The 23,027-nt window shown below is 57.3% G+C and overlaps 1 protein-coding gene across 2 annotated transcripts; it reads left to right on the top strand.

Annotated features, from left to right (window-relative positions):
- The first annotated feature begins 12,395 nt into the window (after positions 1-12,395).
- Positions 12,396-19,883, top strand: PRDM13 (PR/SET domain 13). 2 transcript variants are annotated; one of them, XM_052781438.1, is made up of 4 exons: positions 12,396-12,836; positions 14,546-14,677; positions 14,752-14,896; positions 18,251-19,883. In XM_052781438.1, the coding sequence occupies exons 1-4, from the start codon at positions 12,696-12,698 to the stop codon at positions 19,762-19,764; spliced, it is 1,932 nt and encodes a 643-aa protein (XP_052637398.1). In that variant the 5' UTR covers positions 12,396-12,695; the 3' UTR covers positions 19,765-19,883. The 2 variants fall into 2 exon arrangements, with proteins under 2 accessions (XP_052637398.1, XP_052637399.1); XM_052781439.1 differs by having other exon boundaries at positions 12,402-12,836; positions 14,776-14,896.
- Positions 19,884-23,027: the final 3,144 nt, after the last annotated feature.

The following is a 23,027-nucleotide window of genomic DNA, read 5'->3' as shown; positions in this document are numbered from 1 at the left end:
CATGTCAAACCAGTAGGAAGTATCCACAAATAATGTTTATACATATGAAATAAAAATTCATCTGCTCAGTAGCACGCATCTGAACGTAAGGATCCTGTTGTTCTTGATCAACAATTTTAGGGGCAAATGATTTATATTGGAGAATGTTTTATTTGAAGCACCCTCACCCCCCCCAATGCACACACACACAAAAAGACTCTTGCAAAGGCAACCATTTAATATTTTACATAGGAGACATTCAGGATTTCATTAGATGAGGGAAAGAGTTTAGAATAATGACGGTTCAGTTTACAACACGAGGATAAATAACAAGAGACCATCAGCTCTGTTGTGAGAACTCCTTGGCGAGGGTAGCTGGTTCAGAAAGATGCTCTCAGCCACCTCCTTCCAACATGCGCTTAAAATAATTTTTAAAAATCGCCAGCGTTCCCACACAGTAGCCTGTTATTTGAAAGGGTTTTCCTTTCTGGGTCACAGACACTCTGGCATTTAACCCCACCTCCTCTCAGTAAAGCGTACACAGCAGGAACATATGCAGGACAGAGTATCAAATCAGTGTTACGTTGGTTTTAATTTTTTTTTTTTCCCCTCTGGTCAGCTGGAAGTGCATCCTCCACCCCGATGGCTCAGGGTTTCCGTGCAGGGGTGGCCCCGGCCCCGGTGTGTGGGGCCGGATTCTGAGCAGCACACCCGCTCCAGGCTGAGACGGGGGTTAAACCGGCCTTCGGGCCCTGGGAGGGGGCCGCGTAGATCAACCTGCAGTCCGGACACCGGGTGGCCCTTCGCTCACATGGGGCATGTGTCCCATCGGGGAGGGCTTTCCCTCCCGGAAAGACCAAGTCCCCAGGGTGAAATGGAGCCCCCCTGAATGGGTATTTTGCGGATTGCCCCCCTTGTGTCCCCCCCCGCCAAACCCCAGCGCTGAGCAGAGTCGCGGCTTGTCCTTTCCCTGTGTTGGAGCTGCAAAGGGAGGGTGGCTGCGCTGGGGACCTCCGCCGGGACACGAGGAGGGGACCGAAGGTCTCAGGGGTAGCCTGCACCTCGCAGGGAGAGTTTACCTTTCTCTTATGTCTTGGCAAACGTTCAGTTAAACAAACATTAAGTCGTCGTGGGCGATGAAAGGCGTCCTGAGAAGTCAGGAGGCAGCCCAAGGCTGCAGCCCAGCCCAGGGCAGGAGCCCTCTCTACCTGCCCCGCACCTCTGGGTGCCTCGGGGGACCCCTCCGCACCCTAAACACCTTCTGGAGAAAGCGAGTCTGACCCGAAGGTGTAGGTTTTTGTGCTGACCTCTTGGCCCCTCCGGAGAAAAGGATGCTGCCGTAAAATGGAAACGACCCGCGGCCCCCCCGCAGGACACTGGGGATGCTCCGGTGCCACCCCAGGCTTGCACAGGGGCTTTCCCCACCTCCCCAGGACCCCTCCTTCCTTTCTCTCTATTCCTCTAGGTTTTCACTCAAAAACTTGCGTTTCCCTACACCCCCCCGAGCAGCTCCTCCGTCTTCAGCCCGAGCCGCCCGCCTTTGCAAACCTGTTGTGTCGCTTTTATTAACTCGAATAAAATTAGGAACACGTATTTTCTTACTTGACTCGGTCCCGTGGGACCTCGGGAGCCGGGTTTTCTGCACGACTTCGCGAAGGTATCGGGTAACCTTGAAGCAACCCGGCAGGAGGGAGGGGGGCTGCGGCTCCCCGGTGCGCACGGCGGAGCCTGGCCCGAGGAGAAACTCCCGCTTCCCCGGCAAGCCCCTGACATTACCGGAAAGAAATGAGCGGAAAACAGAGAAGCGAGTTAATTAGTCGCATCTTCGCCGGATCACGCTTGAGAGACGCTTTTCCGAGGGGAGGCTTCGCTGCCTCGCTCTATCTGGTAGCAAAGGGTTTCTCTCCAACCCAGAAGCTCAGAGGGGGGTTCTGAAACTATCTAAGTGAGGAAAAACTGTATAACCGAGGAGAGAAAATAGATCACTGCCGCGTTATATATTTCCGTGTTTATATTCCCCCGGCCAGGTTTCACATACGCGCATTACACGTGCACGTGTGTACGCGCGTACTTTTGCACCCAGTTTTGCGGGCTCCCAAAGGGAGTTTGAGAAACTGCCGTCTTCTCGCCCCAGGTTTCAACCGACACACACGCACCCACACACACCCACACCCCCCACACCCCCCCCCCCACACACACCCGCTCCGCGCAAACCTGCGCGGCCGCGCTGCGGACCCCGCGGGTCGGCTGCGGGGTGGGGGGGGACCGCCGGTGAGGTTGATATTTATCGGAATTGAGGGTCACGGAGAGAGGGGCTGGCTGTGACCACTGGCACAGCGGGGCGGGGTGAGAGCTTCAGGTGTGCCGTGATGAAAATCCGGATATTTCCCCTCCTGGGAACTCATCCCAGGGGACAGACGTGTTTTTCGTCTCTCGAAATTTCAAAAACATGGTCGATTTTTTTTTTATTTCTTTGCAAGGTAAAAGGCTAGTGGAAAATCTCGGCACACAGACTACGGGACGTCCGGGGTTGCGGGGTCTTGCTAGGGAGCGAGCAGGGCAGCGGCGCTCAGTCCGCAAGCCGGGCGGGGGGGCAGCGGGTGCGGACAGCTTGGTGCAGCGTTGGGAGCCCAGGACTGGGGGGTGCGGGCACCTCGGGGACTGGCCTGGGTCTCAAATTCCTGAAGAAAAGCTGCCTGGAAGGCTCATAAGGGATGTCGGAAAGTCAGGTATTCCCTCCATATGGGGTTACGTTTGTAGAGGGTCCGATCCCGCACCCACCCGAGAGTAGGTTCTGTACCTGGGGGTGAGCCCTAAAGCCCGGGGCACTGCTCTGGCTAACAGGGGCTGTTGAAAACCTCTTCTCAGCGGTAGCTGAATGTGCACACTTGATTTTTTTCTTCAAATCCCTCGGGACACGGGTTTAAACACAATGGCCGCAAATCACCTTTCTCAGGCAGAAATACCTATACGGTGGGCATCATAATTTAACTTTAAAACCAGTGACTCAAAAACAGGAGGTAGTTTGACTCTGATATTTTGAGCGCAGCTTAATTCAACCCCGATTTTAAGAAGGGTTCATTCCGCAAATAATTTAAAGGGGTCAGTTTATTAACGAGACGCGCCCCTTCCGAATACCAAGCCGTGATAGAAATGTTCAAAGACAAATAGGGTTTTTCCTCCTAGTTTTGGAAGAGCTAACCCTTCTGTATGTGTGTGCCCGAAGTGTGCCCTTATTTTTCCGTGTGAGAGACATAGAGTGAGACAGAAACTTTGAGGTTAATCTGTCTTCTTCTTCTTCTAAACGCATATTTGAATATTTAGACTGAAAGATGGTGACACTGGGGAAGCTGAGGGCAGCGGTCTACAAGCGATCAGGCAAAAATCCAGAATAATTTTATTTAGATTTTATTTTAATAGCACAAACAATGAATAGAAAGAACAACATTAAATCTACAGTCTGTAACGAAAAATTATTTCCGACAGATGACACCTACAAGTTTTTTTTGTTTCATAACTCCGAAGCTGTCAAAAATGATGCATATTTCGGCATCAAAATATGCAATGCCGAAATGAAGAGAAGAAAAAGGTCTGTACTTCGTGGTGTACTTTAAGATAAGTCCTAGATAACGTGGGTTTAACCTCCGTTATTCTGCATATCTAAACCAAATGCTTTCTTGTTTCGAATGTTTTTACTGGGTTAAAAAAAAAAAAAAAAAAGAAGTCAAGTCACAGGAACCAGAGGAAGACCTTTCGGTTTGTCAGATTCATTAATTAGAGCGCTGCATATACTAGAAGAAGATGCATTTTCTTGCCCTGCCTTCCGCCCCCACCAACAATTTCACCATGAGGGGATGTTTACCAGAGTGTAACGAACAGTTTCTGATGGCTGCATTTTTGCTAAAATCTTTTTTTTTTTCTTGCTGATAGTCGTATCTTGAAAAGCATAAAACGCTGAAACCCTTTACAACATTATATGCGCTCATTAGGAAGTCAGCTCTCTTACAGCCCTTTCTCCTTGCTGGCAAAACCTATCTCTTTCTCCATTTACACTATTACCAGCCAGCCAGAAAGCTCTGCCCCTGCTCTCTGGTGCCACTGCAGAGAGAGGTCTTCCTTCCAGCAGCTACCATTTTTTCATCTCTTTCTCTCTTCCGTGCCAATGATTTATTTCCCTGCCTCTCCTCAGATCAAGTGCTGGATTCAGTGGGAGCCTAACAGGCAAAATCACCATCGTTTTCACCTCCCGACTCCCGCACCGAGGGCATCGGGCAGCCTTCCCTCCGCCCTGCCCCCGGCTCCGCACTCCCATCCCGGCACTGACGGCCACTTGCTTCTCATCTACCTATGAACCACTCCTCCCCTCCACAAGCTCCAGCTAGGTCGTTGCTGTTACTGTACTATAACGCTGCCCCTCGGGGAGAAGATCTACAGAAATTAAGTGCCTCGTTTTAGAGCTGCAACTCTTCTGTAAACGCAGGGTTGATTTCAAAATAGATGAGCCCCCCCTGTGAGCTCTTGAGGAAAACGCAACAAATTTACACTGTGAATAAGGAATTTTTTTCGCCTTGAGCCGAGCTGAGCACGGCAGAGGGGTCGGAGGAGGAGGAGGAGGAGGAGGAGGGGAGCTCTGCAGGATGTGCGCTCTGCCCGCCTGCTTCGGCTTCCTCTGTCGCGGCACAATTTCATCCCTGGAAGAGATTCAGGGTCGGGCTCGGATCTATCAAGCTGTCAGGACGGAGAGAGACAGTCTGTGGAAATGCTCACAGAAGGGGACTCCCACTGTACTTAAAAACAGAAGCAAACCCCAAACAAACAATTAAAGCCCAAGTTGAAATAAAAAGTCAATGCTAGCTTGCCTGCCTAGAGGTGGAAGGACCATGTGATTTAAGCGGTACAACCACTGTCTTTACAAAGCCCGACTCAGACGGAGCTCAAATCAGAATGTAGCTCTATGAATTGGATTCCCGGGGATATTTTTGATGCTGGAGGACGGGGAGGGAGGGAAGCACCCTCTGCTTCTTCACTCTGCTGCTCTCCGGAGCACAGGAACAAATCGGTTCCTCAGCGCACGCAGACCTTTGCAGATGCTTCCTAGCGCGTTGGTCCGGTACATGTTCGGTAGCCTTTGGCTTGGTACGTACAGTATGCTTTTCCATAAGTCACAGCCCTGTCTCTCAGGGACGGCCGTGAAGGAGAGGAAGGGCCTTCCTCCCTGCGCTCCGGTCACGAAAGCCATGGAAAAAAAGGATCGCAGTGACTCCAGCATACCGACTTAGAAACAAATGTGTGTATGTGTGTGTATACGCACAGACATACCCGGGTGCGTATGGACGGACACACAGGCAAACCCGCATCCCTCCTGCCTCTGAGGTGCCTGTGGATATACGCGTGATACGTATGGATGCTGTAGCTGCAGGCAGCTGTGCGCAGCTCTGCCTTTAACCCGAGGAGCAGCCTCCGGGCAGCGGGGCCTCCCGGGCATCCCTTCCCCGGGCATCCCGGGAGCGACGGGCAGCCGGGGGCCGGGCGCCTGTCCCCTCGCCCTGACCCGGGGCCGCGCTTCTCCCCTCGGACTGGGCCGGGGACAGAGGTTTGGCTCCCAGCGCGGGGGGCAAACACGGTTTGGTCACCCCGGCTGGGCTCGGGCTGCGCTGGCAAACCCGCCGCATTCCCCCCGCCCTGCCCCGGAAAGCTGGGGCAGCGCTGCCGGGCTGGCGCGGGGGTGCTCTTTCCTTTTTTTTATTTAAATATCGCAGCCGTCGGGGGGAGGGACGGACGGACGGGGGACGTAGGCACGCAGCCGTCGAGGGGGCCACGGAGGCACGTCAGGGCTGTGCATTTCTCCCGGCCCGTAACCAGCGCGGTTGCGGCGAAATTTTGTCAGGGGCTTCTCCCGGGCTGAGCGGCGGCCAGCCGGCGCGACGGCCGAGCCCCGCACACCGCCACGCACGGCCGTGCCCGCCGCTCCTCCCGCTCTTTGTCTTGCGGGAATATGAACGTCGGGTAGCCGGCGGTGCGGGAGGAGAGGCGGAGGGCTCCGGCTCCGTCAGCCTCCTCTAAACCAGACCTTCCGCTTACCGGGGACGGCTTGCAGGGGCAAACCCACGCCAGAGAACGGACTTCAGTCCTTGATCTGAGACTTCAGCAACATTTGCTGTTAAAAGTCCCTCTGCTTCTTCCCAGGCCAGCCGGACTTCACGTGTCGCATCCCGAGCCCCATTCAGCGCTGGAAAGAGGGCACCCCGCCCGGGACGCAGGGCACGCTTCGGCTTCGGTCAGCCCCATTGCCTCTCCCCGCCCGGCCAGACCCACGGGGCAAGGGGAGGTGCCCACGCAGGCGAGCGGCGTTACTGCCTAATTCTGGGGCGCGGGCAGGACCCTTCCCACCGCCACGGACCAGCCTGCAGGCAGCGCCGGGGCATTTCCCCTGCGGAGGGGACACCCGGCTCTGTATCGCCGAGCAAAGTCGTGTCCGTATCGCCCCGGGGCTGCCGTGCCCTCCCGGAGGCCCCGCTGGGTCTGTGGGTCCCGGACGGCAGCAGGGCACGGCCCGGGAACGGCGTCCCCGCCGGGACACAGGCTGTGCACCCCGCGACACACGGGCTTGCCGGGGGACACTGGCGCAAACCCGCCCCGTCGGGGCGATGGGTGCTTTGCAGAGGAGCCTAGAGAGGACGAGAGCAGCAGACGGTCGCCAGCTCTCGGTCACCTCGCTGGGACAAAGTAACCTCTGCGAACAAAGGCCCTGATAGCGCTACGGGCTCTTCTCCCTTTGTTTACGATGGGATTAAACATCGTCTTTCTGACAACCGACCACAGAGTTTAAAAATCACTAACCCAAGTAATATTTTTCTCACCACGTACGTTTTGGGTTGCCGCATCCAGTCGACCCCGGATTAGTGGCAGTGTGAAGGCCAGGCCCGAGCTCTAGAATGTGCCTCTCGCTACAGCTCCAGCAAGGGCAGAGCCTTCGGCAGCAGGATGCTTCACCCTGCCAGGGCCGCTTGTGCACAGCTGGCACGCAGATGGGTAGATGGGCAGACAGGGCGATGGATGGATATGCACTTGGAGCAGCTTTGGGTTAAGAGCTTCCCGGACTCACAGGGTGGTTTGGGTTGGAAGGGACCTTTAAAGATCAACTAGTCCAACCCCCTGGCCATGGGCATCTTTCACTAGATCAGGCAGGCCCGCATTGCCAAAAACCTAATTTCCCTGATACCAGTGCTGGGCTGGGCAGGGAGTGGCGTCTGCCTGTGACTCACACCTCCCCTGCCTCCCTCCCTCCCTCCCTGCCTCCCTCGTCCCCTGGGAGCCTGTTCCTTAGGCTAGAAACACCCGGGGAAGTTTCTGCGTGGGGGGTTTCATTCCCATCCCATATAACCCCCAGCCCCGGGGTTATGTTTTTGCATTTACGTTTCCAAGCCCGAACACGAGCCGGGCGTGAGAGAGCGGAGGCTTGCTTCCCCTCCCTCCGAAGGGAAACCCGGCTCCAGGTCCGCTCCCGCCGCGCCTGGCCCCGGCCCCGCCGCCTCGCCGGGTCTTGCCGGGTCTCGCCGGGTCTCGCCCGCCGCTGCCGCCGCTGTCCCCGGCAGTTGCCACGCTGGCAGCCTCGCAGAGGGACATTAGCCCGGTCGTTTTCTGCGTCTCCTTTATTTCCTCAGTTTCTCCCTGGAATCTTTATAAATCCCCCTTTTCCAGGAGGAGTGTCCAGGCGGGTGGAAGTCTGAGCACAATGAAACCTGAGAATTTCTGTCACTCTCTGCATATGGTCCGAAGTGCTTTAATCCCAATTAGGGGCGGCTGACACACGGTCCTATTCATCCCAATCAGCTCTTGAATACATTTGCCTAGAAATGAACTTCACAAATAGACTCTCTCCTAAATGTGCCCAACAGCAAGGAAAATCGAATTGAGGCAGGGGCTCATTCTGAGGCGATCGAGGGAGAAAAGGTATGAATTTATAAGGTACACCGAAACATTGCAATTCAGCAACAAGTTTACTGACTTTTATTTGCACCATGTCAACCGAAAGAACCAAGAGATACGGTGGGGGCTGCGGGAGGGGGAGAATCCGGTTAAAAGGCAACTTTAGACAGACTTTGAATACTTTATGCGGCAAGTTTCGCCTCCAATTGAAGCTGGGCTAAAAGAAAAAAAAAAATCTCGGCCCCTACACTGGAATTTTTAACGAGCACAAAACGTGTTTGAATCCGATCTGGGCTGACGCTCGCGATTAACAATACGAATACCAAATCGAGCTCCTGTCATCTGCCCGGGTTCCCATAGAACCTGAATTACTATTCAAAAGCTGCTTTAATATCCCACCCGCATCTCGTCTGCACCGCACAGCTGGTTGGGGGCCGCCGGCCCGGGCCGCAGCCGCCCGGCCCCGCCGATCGGCACCGCCCGCCCGCAGCACCGGGCACCGGCAGCGCCGCGGCGGGGAGGCGGCGGCGGCGGCGGCGGGCGGCGTCCCGGGGGAGGAAAGCGGTGGGAAAGAAAGTAGGGGAAGGTGGTACAGGGAAGTGTTTTTGAGAGAGGGTGGCTGAAAGAGAGAAAGTGAGCGAAGTCGAGGAAGAGATATAAAGGGACTGCAAAAGAGAGAGAGAGGGGAAGGCAGGGAAGCAGGGAGAGAGGAGAGGAGAGGGAAAGAGAAAGAAAGAGAAAGAAAGAGAAAGAGAAGATAAGAGAAGATAAGAGAGAAGAGAAGAGAAAAGAAAAGACAAGAAAAGAAAAAAGAAAAGAAGAAGAAAAAAGGAAGGAAAAAGAGAAAAGACGTTCAGACCGTATTGGTGTCTTCGGTTTAAAGGGGATTCCCGTGTTTCGGGGTCTCAGCACGCCTCCCCCCCTGCCCTCCGCCCCGTTCCTTGCATCCCCATCCCCTTGCAGAGGAGCCCCCGGCCGGAGCCCCGGGGCCGGCTCGGGCAGGGCGGGGAGCCCCGGGGCAGGGCAGAGCAGGGCGGGGAGCCCCGGGGCAGGGCAGAGCAGGGCCGGGAGCCCCGGGGCCGGGCCGTCCCGCAGCCCGGGGAAGGGCCGCCTCGGCGGGGCAAAGCCATTTGGGAAAAAGGTCACCCCGGGAGCCGCCGGCTGGACTGCCCCGCCAGAGTATGGCCTGCTGAATGAACTTGCAGCATTTTGTTCAAGCCTCCGCTGCGGTGCTCCGCGGCATAATGAGCCGGGCCCTGTATACAGGCATTCATGCTGGTCTGAATGTGGTGTTGAACCTTCTCTGTGCCGGAGCGGTTTGATGGTTTGAATGGAGCTCCCTGGTGGGACATTGCTCTCTGCAACTGTGCCTCTTTGGATGACTGTTGTTCCTTAACATTCATGCCTCATTATGGGGCAACCTGTTAAATCAGGGAGAACAGTGTGCCAAAGTGTTACTCAGGGGCACCGGCAGTTCAGCGGTGGGCATAAATAAGGGCCGCCGAGGAAAATAACTTTCATCGCATCTCTGGGCAAAAGTGATCTCGCATTAATGGTGCCTCTCGTAGCCCGGTTTAAGTATATAAAGAGCGATAGTGGAATGTTTTGATTGAGTCTAAACATTGTCTTTGAATAAAGCTGAAACCATGTAATTAATGTGTCTTTTTAATAAGGGACAATACGGTCGTTCAAGCTATTTAATTTCATTTAATTTTCCATCCCATTTGCTCCAAAGGCTGCTTTTACTTTTAACACCCGGCCTTTCATGCTGCATCTTGCTCCAGTGGGCACATTAGATCGGTTTCACCCTTCCTTTTTAGGGAAGGAAAAATAAAAGAAAATGTGGTTCCTTTCCTCTTTTGTGGACAATTTATTTCACTTGGGGAACTTCAACTTTGAGCCACAGGACAGAATAAAAATTGGAGAACTGGTGTGAATGCTTCCAGAGCAAGGGCTTTTCTTTTCTGAGTGGATGGGAACCAGCCACAATCGGCTATATTAATAAATAACTTTCCTCACAGTCGGCCTTTACATGGTCCTATTGATAAAATTGTTCGCGTGTCGTTCACGCTTTTTGACTCATTAAGGCCTGGGAGGGAGCGGCTCCCGAGGCGGAGCAGTAGGGTACCTTGGTCGCCTTAAAAGCCCCCTCTCTACCTCTGCGGCTCTCGGAATTTCAACCCGGTCTCATCTTCAAGCGGCCAGGCCAGAGGTTACAGGGACATGTTCATGGCTTAAATTTATTGCCCTCAACTTCTTGTTTATCCTTTTTGCCCCATTCAGGCCGCTGATCAAAGGGGTCATCTTCAGTTCCCCACATCCTCTCTTCCCCCCCCCCCCGGCCCCCCGCCCCCTTCCCGTCCCTGAAGGGAAAAAGAAACCCCCCCCCCCCCGCCCCGCTCCCGGGACGGTCCCTGCCATTGCACCCCGGCGAGATGCGATCGATGATCATTGATGCTGCGGGGGGACAGGCGCGACATTTATCTCGCGTGCGCGCCAATACGTGTCATTACTAAAAATACATCCATCCGCGGCCCACCCGGACTCAGTGCCGGCCAGCAGCCCCCGGAGCGGGCGGCGGCAGCGCCCGGCCCCGCTGCCGGTCCCGCTGCCGGTGCCGCCCGGCCGGTGCCGGTGCCGCCCGGCCGGTGGAGCCCGGCGCTCCCCGCCCAGCGCCCGCGGGCAGCGCCGAGGGCGGTCGGTGCGGCCAGCCCTTCGCTGCCCGCCGGCCTCCGCGGGGACGCAGAGGTTTGGCGGCTCGCCCCGGCCGTGCCAGCGGAGGCCGGTGCCGTGCGGAGGGCTGGCCGGGCGCTGCCGCCGCGGGGCCGGAACAACCGGCGACCGGCGTGGGCGAATGTCATGGCGGCAGCGGCGGTAGCTCGCCGGGAGGCCGAGCTGTAATTGCCGTGCCGGGCAGGGAGAGGGGAAAGAGCATCTTTGCGACGGGCAACTCGGGAGACGTGCCGCTTCAAAATCGCTCTCGTGTCCCCCCGCCCCGCGCGTCCCTGCGGCCCTTGCTCCCACTCGTGACGGCGGCAGACATAATCCAGAGTAAAGCCCACACTAGCCGTCACATGGAAAGCGACGTGCCGGGGTTTATCTTGCTGAAATCGGGGCTTCTTGAGAAGAGCCCGCTCCGTTACCTGGCACCTATTGGCAGATACACCTCCAAACGTAGCTTTCCGGATTTTCTTTTGAAATTTATTAGGTCTGACTATTAGGAAAAGGGCAGGGGGGGGGGGGGGGGGGAAGAAAGAAAGAAAGAAAAAAGCCCCATATCTGCAATTACTTCTGAAAGCAATGGATAAAATCTGCCTGTGCAACTTCTCCGCGGGAGAAAGGTTCAGAAATCTTCTTTTTGGAGAGTTAGCGAAGTATGGAGCAGAGAAAACCTGATAGCACGAATTAGACAGGACTATAAAAGCGAAAGTGGAAAATCGAATGTGTAACTGTACTCTTTGGTCTGACAGGCACATCCGGACTGTCTCACGTGCATAAGAAAAAAGTCGCACACCTTTCCTTTTCACCTCCTGGAAAAATCTTGGGACATTTACCCAGCCCGAATTATAAACCGACATAATCCTAGCGCCTCGTTGTATCTTAATTAAAATATTTATGCGAAGAGGAGGGACATAGACGCAGTCTGTTCCAATCACTTCGTTCTGGCTTTATTTACAGTGGCTTTTTGTAGGTTCCACCTCCGAAAGCGGTCTCGGTGCAAGCGATTTTGCGTGCGGGAGAGGAACCTGTGGATGTATTAAACGAGGAATCCAGCTGCACGCTGTTCGCTAGAGATCTGTGTTATCTGCTGGCCGTGCCTCCCTGTTTCCTGGTGGCTGTATGTCTCTATTTCCTCCTGTCCCTATTTCTTAATCGCACGATCTACAGACACAGCTTCCCCAGCGCTCGCAGATGCAGCGGGTTGTGTTTTACAGGGGCTACGGCGGCTCATATTTTGTGCTATTCATCCTCCTTAAGGATCAAAGCTCTTCTGAACAGATTACTGGCCTGAAACCAACCCACTGAAATGGTAATATGGTCGTTCTTTAAAAAAAAAAAAAAAAGTGTAGGTATTTTCTGGTGTTTTCCCATCAAGTACCTGCCCAATTTCTGTATGGCACACGCCGGGAATCAATAGAAGTTAACAAGTCCTCAAAACATTCCCCATCTCTTTGTTTAATCTCCTTTACAATAAAGCCAAGGGAAGAGAATTAAAAATCTTTGAAGTATATTAAACCTCAAAAGGCTCAGCCAAGTAGACTTAAAATAGTCACTTATTTTCCAAAACTGGTTTGTCGAGGAACAATAAAAGGAAGTAAAATTTATGGAGAAATTATACAGTGGATTTGTCACTTAAAATATCGTAACTGTCTCGGGGACAATACCCCATGCTGAGGATTAATGGTCCCTCCAGACCTTTGATTCACCAGCGCCTTTTCTTTGCCCTTGACAAATTGGATTTTTAGGAATGGGAAGGTCGCCTGGCCCATTGTCTGCCAGCCATTCACTCCGCCTGATTATGCAGGAGGGTTAGGGAAAGGCTCCATGTGACCCTCTTGGATGGGACTCCGCAGCTGCTCGAGGAGCCAAACTCTCTCACCAAACTCTGCGCCCCAGAGCATCCCCCTGCCAAGGGGTACCCCTCCTGCTCCCGTTGAAAAGCCGGCGTCCACACACCGCCGCGTCACTCTGCGGGCGGAGATACGCCTGTGCTCGTCCTCCCGCCGCTGTCACTCCGGCCCCCTTAAGTAGTTGGGGTTCCCGAGCGCTCACACCCAGAGGCAGCGATGCAAAGCAGCAGGGCTCCGGCCATCAGCGTGAGCGCGGAGAGCTGCATCCCGGCGGGGCTGCGCCTGGGTCCTGTGCCGGGCATCTTCAAACTGGGCAAGTACCTCTCAGACCGCAGGGAGCCAGGACCCAAAAAAAAGGTATTTTCCTACCGTCTCTCCTGCACCGCTGGACCTTGCTTTTTCGTTGACTCGGGGGAAGCCGGCTTGGGAGAAGAGGCTGCTCTTCCCTCCCCTCTCTCCTCGATCCTCCCTTCTTAGAGCGAGCCAGGAAAGGGAAGGGAAGCGTTTCCAGAGCGTCCCGAGATGTCTCCTCGCGGCTTTGCCAGGAAAGCCGGCCCGCCCGTGCCCTCTCCCCCTCCTCCCCAGCGCCGGGGCCCCGCTAGCCCGGCCGGCCTCCGCGGCGAGGCCGGGGGACCCGGGGGCTCTCCCGGAGGAGCGGACGCGCCCCCGCCTTGGACACAGACGTGCCGAAAGCGCCGCCGCCGCCCGGTGCCCGGTGCCCGGTGCCGGAGGGCGCTAGTCCCGCCGCCCGGCCCCCGCCCCGCGGGGCTCCGCTCACTCGGGCATTGCCCCTTCCCCGGCAGGGCCAGGACGTGCCACGGCTGGCTCCTCGCCCCTGGAGCCCCGGCGAGGCGGGGGCACGCGGCTTTCACAGCCCCCCTGGTTTTGTCCGGGGAAGGAGGGGGGCGAGACGCAGACGCACCGATTTATTTCTGCCTTCGGCTCGGGTTCGTGCCTCCCCCGTCCCTCTCCTCGGCCGCGGATCCGCTGGCTGGGGCCGGAGGGGAGCGCGGGGCGAGCGGGCCGAGGGTCCCCCGGGGGCGGCGGCGGGGTGCGGGTCGCAGGTGTCGGGGCAGCCCAGCGCAGGTCGGCCTCCTCGCCAAGCCTCGGGCCGGCTCCTACCCCAGGAGCCGCAAACCAACCCCCACGGCCGGAGCGGGAGGGGGTGACGGCCAGCCGGCTGCCGGCTCCGGGGTCAGTCGGTGTCCGAGCTGGGAGGGAGCCAGGAGGAGGCGGTGAAGGGTGCTCGCCCCGTCCATCAGGCTCTTCAGGGGGCTGCGGAGGACAGCCCTCCTTCCACCCCCCGGGCAGCCGCGGCTCACGCGTTCCGCTCGGATTTTTAATGCCCTTTAATTGTTTTTAAACGCTCTGCCAGCCCACTCAAATTTATTTCTCATCTGGCTCCCTTGGTTTCTCGCTTTAGACGGCTTTGTTCCGATGACTTTTATTGCACGGTCATTCAGGGAACGGGCACTTCATTTTCTCTTTGTATGGGCAAGCAGATTATGAAGTATGGGGCTACAGAGACTTTGTAGCTAAGCGGAATCCTCTCCCCTTTCCCCCTCCCCGTCTTCCGACAAGTCGTGTGTGTGGCAATTGTTTTGCACCGATTCAGAGGCTGCACAGACCCTCCCAAAAAAATAACGTCTTACCTGGACATTTAATACAGCGTTAAGCTAAACGTAGCAGCTGCGACCGAGCAAGGTGCGTTTGGGCCAGTGCGGCCCAAAGGAAAAAATCCCATTTCCCCTCGTAACGCTGCAGGTCCCCGCCGGGCCCGGGCTCTTCCATCCTTACCCCCACAGAGCAGCAACCCCCTCCAGGCCAGCCGCAGCTCTCCCAAGGCACCTGCGAGTCGAGGAAGGTCCTACCCAACGGCGGGTGAGGATGGAAGAGTCAAACAGGCGGCAAAACGGGGTGCTCTCGCCACTGCGAGACACCGGCCCGGTGTGGGAGAGCAGGCACGGCAGAGTGGGCAGGCAGGCGGGGGGGGGGGGCGGGTAAGCTTTTTCTTTCTTTCTGCTTCGTCTCGCGTGGAGGTGACAGTGGTGCTGCCTGTCTTCCAGGTGCGGATGGTGAGAGGGGAATTAGTGGATGAAGCCGGGAGCTCAGCTCTGGAGTGGATAGGGTTAATCCGGGCTGCCCGAAACTCCCAAGAGCAAACACTGGAGGCTGTTGCGGATCTGCCAGGAGGACAGGTACCCCACTCGCGGCTCCGGGCCGGCCTGGCACCGCTCTCCGCCACCAGCCTCCCCTCTCAAGCCTCCTGAAGAAGTTTCCTTTCTCCCCCTCCCAGATTTTCTACCGGGCACTGCGAGATGTCCAGCCGGGAGAGGAGCTCACCGTCTGGTACTCCAACCCCTTGGCGCAGTGGTTTGACATCCCCGTCACGGCCACCCCGACGCACGACGAGAAAGGTACAGACGCGGGCATTCGTTTCAGAGCAACCTAATTAAATGCAACCCTCTTTAACTGATACCTTTGCCGGGAGCTCAGACTGCCGTAGGCAAACGTGGGCCCTTCAAATCCGCGCCCTCAGAAAAATTAATGCCCGCACAGCTGCAGTGACTTTTAACCTGCCACCCTTTAAACTAAGACTCCATCTGCTTATATTTAAAGGGTGATCTATTAACTCGGTAGCGTATGGAAAGGCCCCCGTGCCTCGAGTCGTTCCGTCATCGGCACAATTTAATGATCTTTTGATAGGCAAATGGGATTTCTATTGAAACAACGCTAGTGCTGTTATGCGAGACAGCAATGTGGCTTCATAGGTTTTCAAAATACCGCTGTCACCTTGGGTGTTCCTCGGTCAGGGCTTCAGAGCCTCTCTTCAGGCTGTCTTGTGGGCAGATTCACATAGGTCAAAACGGGTACTGGGCAGTCTACTGCCTACTGGCAGAAATTAGGATGCATTAGGTAAAAAATTAAGTCGGCGTCAAATTACACTCAGATAAGGACATCCGAGGAAGGGGAAGACACCCGCCTGGGACCGCTCGTTTCAATCTGCAAGCTGATTCTCAGCTGGAATTACACCGATGTTAAGAAAAATGATAAGGTGGCAGCACATTAAACGGGAAAAGAAGACGAAACCCCTCAGTGTTCACCCGTCGGGCTAGCTCCGGCGGCGGGCCCACCCTCCTGCCGGTCCTGGCCGGGTCCCGGCGCTCCCCGGGGCGGCGGCGGCTCGGTGGGACCCGCGGGCACTCGCTCCCCTCGGGCTAAGCCCGCTCCGCCGGCGGCGAGGGCAGCCCACCCGCTCCCGCCCTAGGCAGAAGACCCTTCAGCCTGACGCTGTCCCTGAGAAGGCAGCAAGGGCACGATCCGGGGAGGGGCTGAGCCTTCCCCACCCCTCAAGGCTGGCTACTCCGCAGGGTAATCAGGATCCGGCCCGGAGGGATGCTTGTCGAAACGCCGGGCGCTGGCTGCTCACGTCCCATTCGACTCGTGCGATGGCGCAGGAGCCCAAATCCCTCCCAGTGCTGAAACTGTACCCGGAAAGGAAACTCTTGGTCACGTCTCTGTCCCCCCCCACCAAGGGCAGTGAGAGACTGGGTCTCCGGAGGGTCACCCCCTCGAAAAGCCCGGGCTCTGGCGAAGTTTCGGCCGCAGGAAGGAGGACACGGTGCTGGGTTCTGCCCCTCCGACCCAGCAGCCCTTGCCTGTCGATGGGTGCCAGTGCTGGTCGGGGGAAAGAAGGGCAAGAAAGGAGCTCAGGTCTGCGAGAGGCACCCAGCGTGTGGAATCTTCCTCGTCCCAACGAAGCGAGGCTTAGTTGCAGGCTGACCCTGCGGATCTGCTGCGTCTCCGGCCCCACACTTTCCAGACTAATTATTACGGACTCAGAATAAGTGTATCAAAATGCTGAAGCGCTCTTCTTTTAAGGATAGTACGCTGGAAAAAAAAAAAACAACCCCAAACCAAACAATCAGAGCGGAAGAAATTTAGAGAGTTTTTTTTAAAAAACAAAACAAAACTTTGGAAATCTGTCTTTGACCCCATTTATTTGGGTTTACCGTGATGAGAAAGGGACGGTTTTAGTTTCTTTTTTTTTTCTTTTTTTTTTCTTTTTTTTTCTCTTTTCTTTTTTCCCCCGAGCGATGGTTGCTGGACTGGAGCTGAGCCGGGGAAAGCGCCGGGCCGGGCTCGGTGGCGCTCGGGAGGCGGCCGGTCCCGCCGGTCCCGTCACGCTTTTGCCGAGGACGACTAGGGCCAAACCGCCCCGCTGGAGAGACCCGTAAAGGCCACGGAAGGCAGGAGGAGGTAGCCCGCGGGGGTGGGTGGCCGCACGCCCCTCGGTCCGTACTGCTCCTTCACCCGTTTTGCAACGCAAGTCGGTGGGATTGCGGCCGTGGTTCCCCCCTCCTCCGCGCCCGGGCAGACACCCTCCCGCCTCCCTCCCTCCTCGACGGGGCGAAAAACCTCGTCCGACGACTTCATATCGCTGCACAGCCTGCGGACCGCCGCTCCACGGCGAGCGAGGAAGGGCTGCGCACCACGGCAAGGACACAGGCGACGAGACGCAGGCAACAGCGCTGGATCCTCGCACGCGAGTTCGCGCCCGAGTTTCCCGCGGAGAGCGAAGCCTTCGTGTTCCACCCGCACCCGGCTGATCCCTGGCCCAAACGCTGCCTCAAAAGCCCTCCCGGGAGGCTGGTCGCGGCCAGCGTGTCCGCCTCGGTGACCCGCTGCCCCCTCCCCAGGTGCCCCGGCTGCCGCGGAGCGCATCCCCGCTCGCTTGTGCCCCACCTCACCCCCCCATCGCCCCCCAAGGGACCCCCCGAAACGTGAGGAGCTGGCCCCAGGCCTGGAGCGGCCTCTCGTTTCCGTGTGGCACTTGGCCTCACCTTCGGCGTTTCAGTGCATTAACCCGGGAGTGAGGATCGGCTGGGGACGGACAGGGTGGGCAGCCGCTCGGAGGAACTCCGGGGGCTTCTGAAACGTCTTGTCGGTGTGTTGTAGTGACCGGGGGGAACGGGAGAGAGAGAGATGGAAACGTACGGACAGAAAAAGAGATGGAAGAAAGGAGAGGAGAAAGGGAAAGGGGAAAGGGAAAGGGAAAGGGAAAAGGAAAGGGGGCGAAGAGAGATAAAGAAAGGAAAGAAAAGGAAGGAAGGAAGGAAAGAAGGAAGGAAGAGACGAAAAGAAAGAGTAAGAGAAAGAAAGAAAGAGAAAAAGGAAAAGGCAAAGAAAAGGGAAAAGAAAAAAGAATAAAGAAAAAGATACCCAGACAGACAGATTGCCCGCAGAGGCAGAGTTTCACCGTCGGGGCTGGGGAGGTGCTCCTCCTGGCAAGCAGGGCCAGGAGGGGGAAAGCGAAGCCTGTGCCTCTGCGGTGCCGGGGCAGTCTCCAGCGCCGCGGCCACCGAGGTCTGTTCCGCTTGAGAGAAGCCGAAATGTTTAGGGGACGGGGCACAAAGGGCATTGTCCTCTGAAAGGGAACGATTACATATGGCCCATACATATCGGATATTGTCTCGCCGCGTAATGAGGGGCTCACGATCATTAGATTGGCCTTTGTTCGGTGCAGCCGACTCCCTGACATACGCTACCTCCCCTGCAAACGCCAACAGATGGGCCCCCCGACAGACGACTCGCGGCGGCAGCTGCTCCCCCCCGGCGCGCCGTCCGCGGCAGCGCAGCCCCGACCGCGCACCGCACCGCACCGCGGCACGGCGGGGGCGGGCCGGGGCGGCGGGGGCGCGGAGAGGCGGCGCGGGGAGGCGCGGGGATGCGCGGCCGCCGCTGACGGGCCCCTCCGCTTGCCTCCGCAGGGGAGGAGCGGTACATCTGCTGGTACTGCTGGAGGACCTTCAAGTACCCCAACAGCCTCAAGGCCCACGTCCACTTCCACTGCGCGCTGAGCCACGGCCGGCCCTTCCTCCACCACGACCACGGCCGGCCCGCCGCCGCCGCCGCCTTCGGCCTCCCGCCCAAGGAGCCGCCGGCCGCCGCGCTGCGCGGCCACCCGCCCCCCGGCTGCGGCCCGCGGGAGGCCGTCAAGCGGGAGGCCGCCGCCGCCGCCACCTCCCCGCCGCTCGCCAAGCCGGGGCTGCCCAAGCGGCCGGCGGGCAAGGAGGAGCAGGAGCGCGCCCTGGACATGAGCGTGGGGGCCGCCCGCGGGCCGGGCCCGCTGCTGGGGCCGGCGGGCGGCAACGGGCTGGCGCTCTGCCCCGGGGCGCGCTCGGCCTTCCGCCCCGCCGGGCCGCTGCGGGAGGAGGCGCGGGGCGCCGCCGCCCTCGGCTTCTCCAAGCTGCTGGGGGGGCTGAAGGCGGGGCGCGCCGCCGCCGAGGCGCCGCCCAAGTGCGGGGCGCTGCCGGGCGAGGCCGCCCCCCCGGCGGCGGCGGCGGCTGCGGCGGCTGCGGCGGCGGCGGCGGCGGCGGGGCTGGCGTGCGGCGGCGGGCTGCGCGCCTTCCCGCTGCTCTCCCCCCTGGAGGAGGCCTCGGCCTTCCGGCAGGTGGAGCGGGGGCTGCCCGCCGCCGCCGCCGCCCTGCCGCCCGCCCGCTACCCGCCGCTGCCCGGCGGCGCGCTGGAGCGCTTCGCGCTGCCGCCCTTCGAGGGGCTGAAGGCGTACGCGGGGGAGTGCGGGCTGCCGGTGATGCCGCTCACCGTCTACAACGGGGAGCTGCTCTACGGCGCCGCGCCCTACTACCCGCTGAAGCTGCACCTCGGCGGCCTCCTCAAGTACCCCGAGTCGGTGTCGTACTTCGGGGGGCCGGCGGCCGGGCTGCACCCCGCCGAGCTGGGCTCGCTGGCCGGCATCGACCGGGAGATCGCCATGCACACGCAGCAGCTCTCCGAGCTGGCGGCCGAGAAGGGCCGCGGGCGGCTGGAGGCGCTGCCGGCGGGGGCGGCGGCGGCGGCCGGCGGGAAGCCCAAGACCGGGCACCTCTGCCTCTACTGCGGGAAGCTCTACTCCCGCAAGTACGGGCTGAAGATCCACATGCGGACTCACACCGGCTACAAGCCCCTCAAGTGCAAGGTCTGCCTGCGGCCCTTCGGGGACCCCAGCAACCTCAACAAGCACATCCGCCTGCACGCCGAGGGCAACACGCCCTACCGCTGCGAGTACTGCGGCAAGGTGCTGGTGCGGCGCCGCGACCTGGAGCGGCACGTCAAGTCCCGGCACCCGGGGCAGAGCCTCGGCAAGGCGGCCGAGGACAAGAGTGACTCTGGCTACGCGCACCCCGAGCAGGAGCAAAAGACTGACAACGAGAGCGACGTGGACGTCTGCTTCACCGACGACCAGAGCGACCCGGAGAGCGGCAGCAGGAACCGCGAGCAGTGATGCAGGAGGCGGGCGCGGCGGCGGCGGCGGCGGCGGCGTGGGGCGCGATGCAGCCCCCCCCCCCCTTACTCTGAGCTCCCGGCCTCCCGGGGCGGTCCCACGGGAGGCCGTGTCGCGGGGGAGAGCCGGCTGGCAGGCACCCACCCGCCGGCGGCGGTGGCGGCGGGGCGGCCGGGACTGCGCGCTCGTCGCGGGTGTCCCCGGGTTCCCGCCGCGGGGCCGGGAGAAGGTGGGGGGGACGGGGACAAGGGGGAACGGGACAAGGGGGGCGAAACCCTGGCAGGCCCGGGATCCCACTGGAGAGGCACCGCTTCCCCGTAGGCGCCCGTATTTCAGTGGCCATATATTTTTATTGTACCTTTGTGTCGAGGAAATTGTGCCTTTTGGAAACGATTTTTTTCTATGTGCTCTCCCGTCACTTGTTCCAGCGGTCCGAGCCGTGGGGCTCAGCAGCAGTCCCGGGTCTGCAAGCGCCTCTGGCATCTGTACACTTTATTTGACACCTCAGATGTGCTTTCTCGGGTCCTAATAAAGCAATACCAACAGCTTTTTGGAAAGAAAGAGAAAAAAAAAAAAAAGGCGACAAAAAGCCACACTTGCAGCACTGAAGAGGTTCGCATAGGATAACAGGTGCACCATTTGATCAAGTTGCAATTATTTATAACAGATAATATTTGAGTAACAAATGTAAAATAAATATTGAAAAGCATGAATCTAAAAGCACGCACTATATACTTTTAAAGGAAATACACTCTCTGTTTGGTAGAATACAAATGTGGTGTATGTTTGTTTTCTAATGAATGATGTACAGTGGATACAGTATTTTGGTCTTGGTTCCAGTTTGTCATGCGATTTTTAAAAAAAAAATAAAGTTACTGACAAACTAGTGTTTGTCTAGTTGTTCACTGAAGTGCTGTCAGCAGGAATTCTCCATAACGCTTCTGATGATCGGGAGCTCGGCCCAGATCCCGCTGTATTCGGGGTCTTTGGGTCAAGCTCTAAAGAATGCCCCTGAATATTTCGTCTGAGCGTTTTCCTTCTCTCACTCGGCACAACAAACCAGCAAACTCCAAACAAAATCCAATCCGTTCTTCCCTGTGCCTATGACTTTTGGAAAACATTTTTTTTTTTTTTTTCCACGGGGCCAGCGCAGGCATGTTAAAGGCTGGGCATGATTAGTCTGCTTTATCTGTTTGTGCTCTGCCAAATCTACCCCTTTTGCAAACACTCTGCTTTAGAATCATTGTTACTTTTATCCGAGGGAAAAAAAAAATCTCCTTATACTGTTGGTATGAAAAAGCTGAAACGCATTCAACTTAAAAAAGACTGTCAGAAAAATATCTGTTTCCCCTGGAAAATCCTCCAGGTCACCATGCAACGCTGCCGATAGCGACCCGCCGGCTGTGCGGGTCTCCCCTCTCGGCTCCGAGCTGGTGCTTTCCGTGGGAGGTGGCACTCGGGCAGGCGGAGGAGACAGGAGGGAGCCCCGCTTTTGGATTTTGCGTGGCTCACAACTCTGGAGCAGATGGTAGGTCTCTTCCACGGATGCGGAGAGTTAGAAGGCTGTGAGTTTCCAGGGTCGGGCCCCATTTCAGTCCAGGCTGTAGGTGACGCAATGTAAAATACAAACAAATTACTTCCAGCATCTGAAAGAATCTCAGCTACAAAGCTGAAAGAAGCTCGGATACAAAACCGATCCTCCGTTTGCCCACTTAAGGCTAAACGCGCTTGACAGTAATAGGAAAGGGGAATTCAAATGCCAGGCTTGGAATTCCTTTAAAGGTTTGATTTAGATTCAAAAGCTGTAGGATTTAGCATTGTTTTTTGTCTGGGCTGGTGCACTAAATACCCACTTACTTGACTCGCTTTTATCCCAGGACGCAAGTTGTGTTTCTGTCATGAAAGTAAATGGAAAACGTCTCTCCTGTGGAGAGCGGGATGTTCTCCGTCTGCCGGTGGAGTCGAAAGTCCTCTGGTCCTTTACAGCACCGGCAGCGGGACCCGGAATTTAGCCGGCCAGTTCTTTATTTCAATATTTATCTATTGCCTTCCCAAAGGAAGACACCCACCATGGAGCTGCTGCCGGGGAGAGGCGCGTCATGCATGCCATGAGGTCGCGCGAAGGGTAGAATAATAAAACTGTGATCCGGGAATTATTTCCATGTCACTGGAGTTTGTGTGTTTTAATAGAAGTGTCCCATCAAATCGTCCTGCTCGGGCTACCTTTACAAAAAAAAGGTACTCTGGGCAGTCAATTCCTGTCAATTAACGGTCTGTATGTCTAGAAATTAGTGTATTCTTTGAGTTAAGAAACAACGATAAGCCGGAGTAAATACAACGGACCGCAAACAACCGAAGTCGAGAACAAAACAGAACACCAAAACATCAGAACAAAATATGTTTTGCTTTTAAAAAAAAAGACCCAAATCAACAAAACCCTCGAACACCTGCTATGCAGCGGCTGCGGGGAAATACAAAATACGGGGGGAGACGCAGGGAGAAGTTCTACCAGATTCCAATTTTGGGACCCCATCCCTGCGACGTCCCTCGAGCGCTCCAGCACGGAGTCCAGCGGGTGCGTGTGCGGGGGCAGGGGGCGATAGCCGGTCACCCGCCCGGGATGCGCACCGGCCCGGCGGGACTCTCCCGCGGGCGCTGCCCGGCCCGAGCTGCCGGCCGCGCTGCCGCTCCCCCCGGGCGGCTCTGTGGGGCCCAGCGGGAGCACGGCGGGGATCCGGCGCGGGGCCACCGCGCTCGGCTGCGGCTTCCGATCTGTCAGCTGGGCGCTGCGCTGTCACAGCCCTCTCGTCACAAGAGCTGGTCGACTATTGTCATTTTAAAATTTTCTTCTGTTTTTAAATATTTTTTTGTTTTATTGTTTTATTTATTTTATTTTATTTTATTCAATTTTGCTTTATTTTTAGATTATTCTGTTTTATTAATTTTGTTTTATTTTGTTTTGTTTTGTTCAATTTTGTTTTATTTTGTTTTGTTCAATTTTGTTTTATTTTGTTTTGCTCAATTTCGTTTCATTTTGTTTTATTGTCCCGCTCGGGCCGGGGATGAGGCGACAGCCGAAGGTTCTCCCGACACCTCCGTGATCTGGGCAGCGTGCGTCGGCAGCCCGGGCCGCAGCCGGAGCCGGGGAAGGAAGCAGCTCGGGGGACAAGCAGGCGCGGATCGGCGAGCTCAGGCCTCGCCCTTTGCCCGGCCGCGGGCCGCGGGCGGGCGGCGGGTCCCGGGCGCCGCTGGCCGCCCCCGCG

The sequence above is a fragment of the Harpia harpyja genome, chromosome 3 (assembly GCF_026419915.1).
Source record: "Harpia harpyja isolate bHarHar1 chromosome 3, bHarHar1 primary haplotype, whole genome shotgun sequence".
NCBI classification, from domain to species: domain Eukaryota; kingdom Metazoa; phylum Chordata; class Aves; order Accipitriformes; family Accipitridae; genus Harpia; species Harpia harpyja.
This window is presented reverse-complemented; position numbering and strand designations above follow the sequence as displayed.